At 40.3% G+C, this 9015-nt stretch overlaps 1 protein-coding gene across 2 annotated transcripts in view; it reads left to right on the top strand.

Annotated features, from left to right (window-relative positions):
- Nucleotides 1-9015, top strand: part of LOC106529719 (protein FAM19A2) — a 79607-nt gene that overhangs the window by 61088 nt on the left and 9504 nt on the right. For both annotated transcript variants that reach the window (XM_014025208.1, XM_014025207.1), the window contains exon 3: nt 5229-5384. In XM_014025208.1, the coding sequence (XP_013880662.1) occupies nt 5229-5384 (156 nt within the window). The remainder of the gene's footprint in view (nt 1-5228; nt 5385-9015) is intronic.

Raw genomic sequence — 9015 nt, 5'->3', positions numbered from 1 at the left:
TACACAATAAGGGCCAGTTAAAGTAGTACCAAGTAAAGATCAAGTATATACAGTATACACAATAAGGGCCAGTTAAAGTAGTACCCAGTAAAGACCAAGTATATATACACAATAAGGGCCAGTTAGTACCCAGTAAATGCCAAGTATATATACACAATAAAAACTAGTTACAGTAGTACTCAGTAAAGATCAGGTATATTTACACAATAAAGACTAATTACAGTAGTACCTAGTAAAGATCAGCTATATATACAAAACAAGGGACAGTTAAAGTAGTACCCAGTAAAAACCAAGTATATATACACAATAAGGGCCAGTTAGTATCCAGTAAATACCAAGTATATATACACAATAAAGACTAGTTACAGTAGTACCCAGTAAAGATCAGTTATATATAAACAATAAGRACCAGTTAAAGTAGTACCCAGTAAGGACCAAGTATATATACACAATAAGGACTAGCTAGTACCAATTTATACTCAATATAGACCTTATTGTATATAGGTATATATACAATAAGGACCAGTTAGTATGCAATAAGGACCAGGTATAAACCCCATTTGTATCAAATATTGACCAGCTATATATACAATAAGAACCAGGTATGAACTCAGTACATACCCAATATAAACCAGGTWAACACGAGATAAGGACTAGGTACATACCCAGTAATTACTAGATACATACCCTGTTTGTACCTGGTGTTGACTGCTTATGTGCCCTGTAAATACCAGGTATAGCATGTACCTGATACTTGATACACATTCTGTACCTATGGGAACCAAGCTGTAATATGGTGGTACTTGACATCCTGTACGTACCCTGTAGGGACCAGATACATACTGTTTACCTACCTTTTTAAACCTGGGGCATTATGTATTTTTTATGGCTGAGGAGCCTAAAACTGACAGGATTTCTGGTAGTTTGTAGCAGAGAAGAGATTAGCAAGCAGTCCAGGTACCTGGGTAATGCAGCTCATCGAGTTACAAAGATGAGCTTTCAAAGCAAAATAAACCCAAATGAGAACGAGGAATCCAAGAAAAAGGCTTTTAAAAATAGAAGCAGACAGGAATTAGTCGAGCCAGCAGAAATAGATGGTTTAGGAAACGTTTCATCTTTTTTTCCCCCCAGCGTTTGTCAGAAATGAGCTTCTTTATGTTTAATAAAATGCAGACTCTTCTAAAAAAGCTTTATAGCCCTAATCTGCATYTTCACCTCCTTTCAAGAGTCGGATTAAAAACAACTAAAACATCCTGGATTATTTTATTTAACCAAGAATTCTGGGAAAGCTGAGAATCAGCTGAGGAACATCTGAGCACAGAGCTGTGTCAGCCTGCCTTCAGGCTTCAACACTCCAGATGTGAGAAAATAAAAAACTGCCAGGGAACCAGTTTTTGCAGCAGCCTGAGCAGCAAATACAGGAAATCTCTGTATCRTGCCTGAAAGTTTACTAAATCAAATCAGCAGGACAGATAAAATAAGCCTTTATTCTGTGCTATTGATTTTTATTTAGCTTTGGGACGCTGAGTCATTAACTGCTGCAGCTCCACTAAAGCAAATGAATATTTAGCTCTTGGATTGTTTTGCAGTGTTTGGTAGCTTTATAACTAAAATAACATGCATGTAATGTTTACCAATGGCTTTATAATGAAACCTTTCTTTCTGAAAATAAATAAATAAATTTTCGTCTGAAATAATCCTTCCTGTTATACTTTGAGACAGAACAGCTCCAAACCCATCGTCACACGCTGCTATATAAACCAGATTTTACAGTAAATGTATAACTTTGTGTCTTTTCTATCATCAACTATTCATAACCGTACCCCAGCCGTTTCCAGGTTTTCATGCATGGATGCTTTTTATTTTTGCCTTCGCTAAGGGAAAGTGTGACAGAAAAATCTGGGGGTAAAAGGACTACATCCATCGACAGGACCCAGCTGGAACCAGGGCTCTGTTTTCTGTTTTCTGTCAGTTTTACGGCATCGAGAAAAGACGCCGACACGTTCAGGACACGAGGCTTCCTCTCCAGCAGGTTATTAAAACAACCTCTGAATCTGGAGATTAGAGGTTCCWCTGTGAAAAGGGGAGGTGTGATCTGGGCGAGCTTCCAAGTAGAACTCCAAAATCGAGTCAAAACACCACAGCGTCTCAGTGTGAAACAGCTGGCAGCACTTCGTCTCTCGGTTTGGCAGTTAAAGCATGAGTAAGCGTGCTGCTAATTTTAACCGACTACCTGCGTTGTTTTTGATCCACGAGGAGGAAAAAACGAGCCGCATTGTGAGCGCAGACACRCTTCTTGAAAGTTGCAAACGGTTGCATAATCAAAACAGAACGTYTCTTCTTGACGGATTCTGCTTTTTAAATATTTGACGTGCTCCTGTCTCGAGCCTTTATCTCGTGTATTTCCTGAAAAGTGACATCGTTTAAATATGCAGAGCGATCACATGTTTGGGTAAAAAAAGCAAGTAACGGTAAACTTTTGATTCATTTATAGTTTACAGCCAGATTTCAGCCTGATATCATCATACTGGAGGGAGGTAGACCTTGTGGACCAGTGTGGGGTCTGCACAACATTTAGATATCTGGAGTCCACATTTGGGATTAGGGATCTGACTCAAGAAGGTCCACCAGCACCTGTACTTCCTTAGGAGGCTGAGACAGAAGAACTCAACCACCCAGTGCTGTCTGTTTTCTAAGGATGTGCAGTGGAAAGCAAACTTACAATCACGTCACCTCCTGGTCCAGTAGMTGTGCCACGCTGACAGCAGGAGGGGCAAAGGCTGCCCAGAGGAGCAGCTTCCTTTCACTGGAGGCAGGCTTTTAGATACAGGGGTGTTGTTTCAAAGCCCTCTTAAACATAAAGCCCTGGTTTTGCAATGCCCTCTCCTAGTTTTTTTTCAATTTCCAATTTTGCGATGCCCCACTTCCGTGCAATGACGCCTTCAGGTTACTGTGTTGATTTTTCATGTTTGCTGAGACTGAACAGACTTTTTTCTGTATGAGACGTAGCTTTTGCTCCCAAACATACAAGATAGGTCTACTAGCCAATCAGAATGAGAGTGGGGGTGGGCTTTGGGTCTTGGTAAACTTTGATTCAGATCCAGCAGCGAGCGTGCACTTAGCAAGGACTGCAGCAACCTATTCTTATTCCCAACTTGTCACATATTGACGCTTAGTCAGGTACTGTCTGCGTCCAGTTTGGTCAGGTACCATCTGCGTCCAGTTTGGTCAGGTACCGTCTGCGCCCAGTTTGGTCAGGTACCATCTGCGTCCAGTTTGGTCAGGTACCATCTGCGCCCAGTTTGGTCAGGTACCGTCTGCGTCCAGTTTGGTCAGGTACTGTCTACATCCAGTTTGGTCAGGTACCGTCTGCGTCCAGTTTGATCAGGTACTGTCTACGTCCAGTTTGGTCAGGTACCATCTGCATCTTGTTTGGTCAGGTACAGTCTGCGTCCAGTTTGGTCAGGTACCGTCTGCGTCCAGTTTGATCAGGTACTGTCTGCGTCTAGTTTGGTCAGGTGCCTTCTGCATCCAATTTGGTCAGGTACCATCTGCATCTTKTTTGGTCAGGTACAGTCTGCATCCAGTTTGGTCAGGTAMCGTCTGCATCCAGTTTTGGATGCTTCAGGTACCCCCCTCGCGTCAGTTATTAATGAGATGAGATGGAGGAGGAGTGCATTGTCATATATTTGAAAAGAGTAGGAAATGCACAACAGCTAACCATCGCAGAACCTAAATTGAACCTTTATTAGCCGTATACAGCCTATCCCTGACCTCAGTACCTAAAATTAAYCATTAATCATGATCCCTCATATTAACCATAGACCCCCAACCCAAAGAMCCCTATGTGGCGCAACCCGGAAAGGCCGCGGGTGTCATTAACTGGACACAGATAATACCCGACCAAGGGTCAATACAGTGATGAGTTGGGAATGAGAGCTGACTGCAGACGCAAAGAATAAACTCTGACAGGCTTGACTAGTGGACGCCTCAGTGTTTCAGCCTCCTAACAGAGTCTGGCCATTGTTGCACCTTTTTTTTTACAGCTATGAGGCATCACTGGACCACATCATATGTTTTACGTAGACACCCAGAAACTCGAGACTCTGGAGTAGAAGAACAATTTCTGCAAGCGTTGCAAGATATTTTAGAAACTTCCTCTCTAACATTCTGACTTTAGAGCCCTCCTTTATTGGAGCCTGGTTTGTTAGATGGTGTTAATACCTGTTAATATCAAACCATGAGCCTAAAACAAAAAACAAGCCTTGATTTATGTGAACAACTACACCCCTTCAGTCCAATCAAAGGGGTTTGATCGATTTCATTTGTTTCCAKTGATGGCAGCAGATAGTGTCTCTGCAGAGAAAACACCTCCTGAAAAATGTCACATGCAATTAAAAAAAGAGGCAAAAAASCTCAGCCTCTAAATAATTCAGACAATGGAGAGTGACTGGCTCTAACATTTACAGCAGTGCACTTCCTTTTTCATGTGACAAGTTTTTTTATATGCTTGGTGTAAAAAATTTTGAATAATCAAAATTAGCTTTTAAGTCACTTTTTAATTGACAGAACCAGTGGTTAGAGTAGAATTTATACCATAAATTATGTCATATTATAATAATTTACCATCTAGCTGTTTGTGGTAGTCAGTAAGTTCAGATATTAAACAAACGGTTTTTATTTTTCAGTGTTTCTCACTCTAACTGCAGAGATTTACAGTATTTTCACCTTTGAATATACTGGCTGCCTCAATTTTTTTCCTGTATGATTGTATGTCTTGTTAGCAAAAAATCTCATGAACCCAGTACCCAGTACGCACTCAATAAAAAAACTGTTAAATACCCAATAAGGACCAGTTGTGGACCCAGTACATATCCAGTACAAACCAGGTAAATGCACATTAGGGGACAGCTAGTACCAAGTAAAAACCAGTTGTGAACCCAGTTCGTACCCAGTAAGGACCAGTCGTGTACTCAGTAAGGATCAAATATATAATTTTTGTCGTTTGTCAGTTTTAAAACGAATTGGTTTTAATCTGCATTGATGTATTTTTACAATATGTGAATACGAAGATGAAGCCCTGTTCAGGAAATGAGTTATTTACTTTCCTGTCCAAGTGATAAAGAGCAACAAAGAGCAAAGGGAGATATTCTTTCAGGACTTTATTTTAGCTCAGCAGTGGGGACGTTAATAACGGTTCTCCTCGTTTCTTCCCGTCTTCTCTCCAGCACTGCACCATGTGCGAACGGGCACCTGCGAGGTGGTGGCACTGCACCGCTGCTGTAACAAGAACAAAATCGAGGAGCGGTCACAAACCGTGAAGTGCTCCTGCTTTCCGGGACAAGTGGCCGGGACCACCAGAGCCGCCCCGTCGTGTGTAGATGGTACGCTTCAACAACTATCACCAATGCTCGGTGTTTAAATGCACAAATCTAGAGGAATATACTCGATGAGGTCATCRATGAGCAGCCRGTTTGGATGTTATCAGTTCATTAAATGGATGTTACTGGCGGTTATCAGTCCCATAAAATAGCTTCAGACTGTCCCGACTGTGCCTCCTAGTGGGTTACCACTGCCATATACGTTGGAATGCAACAATCTGCTACCGCCGGAGTCCAGTCTACTTTATCTTTAGCCTAGCCCATGTCATTTTCTCTAAAATTAACCTTAGTGGCTTTATGCATCATACCAACCAGCTGACAGTCTGAAGCCATTCTATGGGACTGATTACGGCTAATAACATCCATTTAATGGATGATAACATCCGAAGTGGGTGTCGATGAGTGTATCGATGTATCATAATTTATTCTAATGAAATCMTGTTTTCCTTAAACTTTGAATCTTACTTTTAAACAAAGACGTTATGCTATTAAAGCTTCAAGGATGTGTTGGAGATGACTCTCAGYTAYTACCACATCTAATTTTAGCTTAGTAGTTGTAAAATGTAAGAAATTATAGCCATTTWTATGTTTGCTAACGCTGTTCAGCTGTGACACCCGTCTTTTGAATGGGGTCATTTGTAGCGGTACGTTCACTGATCCGTCCAGTGCTTGATGATATTTTGCTAACAAGAAGACACAGGCCAGACTGCTCACCTTTCATGTGAATGAAGAGAGAAACATCTGGCGGCTGAAATGACAGATGTTTTTGTTTCAGTTGAATAAGTGACATCAGGAAGAGCATCTGTTTTAGCTGATTTGATCAACACGTTCCTGTTTACTTTGAAAAATAAAAAAAGAATCTGAAAGGATCCATCTGCAGCCTGTAAAATCTCAAACACCCACTCCAGTTTCTGTTCACTCGGCTCTTCTTAGAAAAAAAAAAACAGCGGAGGTGGGAATTGATTTTATGTTTGAGTTCTACCAGAACTATTAAAGCTTCACGTTTATGGTCCTGGTAGAAAAGGAGCAGAGGAACCTCCTCTGGCTTCAGCACCACAATTGATTTCTAATTTTACACCATCTATTAAAGCGCATCACTGTCTTTGTTTAGACCTCATTTGTCATTTTGGGAAAACTTCTCGCTGATCAATATTCATTTTTCAACCTGCAAATGAACAAATCCAATCATTATGTGAAACACTGATGTAACAACAATAAGCTGGTTGAATAACGGAGCTGGATTCCCTCAAAGCAACACTAATTTGCTTAAAATGGTTCAGTTTCTGCATCTTCTGAGGTGTTGTGTAAACTGGCCTTTTTGTCATAACACCGATTTTTTTTCTTTACTCTCTTAGCCTGTAAACGCATTCCTAGTATAAAATATATTAAAACAGGTTTGTGAAAAAAAAGGCTTAAAAATGGCAACAAAGTCAGGTTTTTGTTCAGTAATCGGAACAAACTAAACACTACTGGGTTGTTTTGATAACTCTATTGTTGGTGTAAAGCTGTTGGGGCATTGGTTGAGATGACCCAAAGAATGGACCAGAAATGGACTAAATTGGACCCAACTGGACCTCTTCTTTAGGATAAGACCATTAAAGAAGATAATTAACCTGGTTGTGACTTCGGTAACTTTAGTTTGCACTGTCCTGATGCATCTCAGTAATCCAGGTAAAAAAAAATCAAAAAGAAAAAAAATTGTATATTAATTTTTTTCTTTTTAGTTTGCACTAGATGATAAGTTTGGAAACTTTTGGATTAGTTGGTGCTAGCTAGTTGATGCTAAATTGTAATTGTCTAATAATCCAGATTTTAGGTTATTCCCACATAGCAAATTTTGTCTGGCCCAGTTCTGGCCCACACAAGGCACCAACACTATTAACACTCAGCCCAGATATGGCAAAGAAAGACGGCTCGTCGGTGGTCCAGATGTAGTTGGCCAGATGTGGTTCATGAGTGTCACATAAACCATCTACAACCGGGCCAGTTGTGGCATGCCATCTTAAAAAGAGTGCCAATCATTGCCCGACCTGGCCCACATATCGGTTGGAGAACCATTTCCCATGCCAGCAGTTGGCCAGCAGTGCCGACTTGAGACCAGATCTGGCCCACACCTGTCTACTATGAGGGTTTACTGGCAGTCAACTCAAACCCAGTATGGGGTCAAATAATGTAACTAGTAATATTTTCATTTTTAGCGATTTCTAGGCCAACTGATTGTTGAACCTTGAGTTTCTGAGGAGCAGTTTAGTTTTTGACCRGATCTTAGAACAATGGACCAGGTCTTCAACCCTTACAGAGTTCCTATTGGGAGTTTGATCGTACTCTTCTCATGGATCTGGACAAAGTTTACAACTGTGTTTGAGGAATATTATGGGGCGAGGTGGGTGATAACCTAGTGGGATATTTTGGTCTCTTTTAATAAGCTGAGTCTTGGTTTTCTTTATTAAATAGTTAAATTCTCAAACCAGACATGTTCCCCTCCAGAACAMCCTGATACATGAGAAGAGACCTTTTGAAAGTTTATATTGATAATTTCTTTGTTTCAATGGTTTTGATGTGTCATTTTGTGTTGTTTGATGTTTTGATAGTTTTTACACATTAAGTAGCCTGATTGGTTTTTAACCCTAATGGATCACGTTGATAATAAACTGTGTTAGATCCCAGGGTTTATTAAGCCTGAATGTGATGGTGCCCACTGCAGACTGTAAAGTTGATGGCCTAAAAGGTCTCTTAACATGATAATGTGCCAAATCAAGCCCCCCCCCGACTCAGTCAAAGTGGCAGTTTGGCTTTGGTCTGAAAAGCTTGACTTTCTGGCGAAACTCCAGATAGCTCATGTTTGACCTATTCCCTGACATTTTAGTATTGACATTTTCTGCAAATTAGAGTTGTGAGCCACCAGCCTCAGTTTAAAGCTCCTTCGTTGATCTCAGGGAAAAAAATGATAAGCACTTAACCTTTTAATTATTCTTTCTTCTGCAACCGAGGATTACCTTTAGTTCCACTTTGTGAGAGCCGATCTCCTCATATGAGGATAAATGAACCTCCAGACGTCTGAGAAAACTGATTCTTTGGGTGTGTTAAGGGAAAAAAATTGTCAACTTTTCTGAATTTGTCCTAAACTGATGATCTTAAGAGTGCTGAATCCATAAAAACACGACACAGAAAATATGAAAAATAGAAAATCTAAATAATGTTGAAGATGCTATTTTAGTTACTCCATAGAACGTCAGCATGAATCAACTTTCCTCTATAAATCCTATAAAAAATTGGGACTCCTTTGATCTGAAAAAATGTTGATGTTTATAGGCAGGGTTGCACATAAAATTTTTGGTCTGGTTCTCAGGGGAGAACCTAGGGTTGTTGCTTGGTGCTCACTCATATTTTTCCTTCACTCATTTAACACATTTATCTAGAGGGGCGTCAGGTCATCTAATGTCCCCCTGTTCTGTTTTGACTCCTATCAGCTGCAACGTCTCAGGACATCATGTCAAATCAGTCCAACAAGTTTTTTAATTTATACTTTTACTCTGCATAAATTTTGTAAACTATCTAAGTGTCCRAGGGGCTGGGTGTATGTCATATAAACATCACAAACTGAACATTTCATGGTTAAATGTCTTTTAGACTA

Source organism: Austrofundulus limnaeus, unplaced genomic scaffold (assembly GCF_001266775.1).
Source record: "Austrofundulus limnaeus strain Quisiro unplaced genomic scaffold, Austrofundulus_limnaeus-1.0 Scaffold461, whole genome shotgun sequence".
NCBI classification, from domain to species: Eukaryota; Metazoa; Chordata; class Actinopteri; order Cyprinodontiformes; family Rivulidae; genus Austrofundulus; species Austrofundulus limnaeus.
This window is presented reverse-complemented; position numbering and strand designations above follow the sequence as displayed.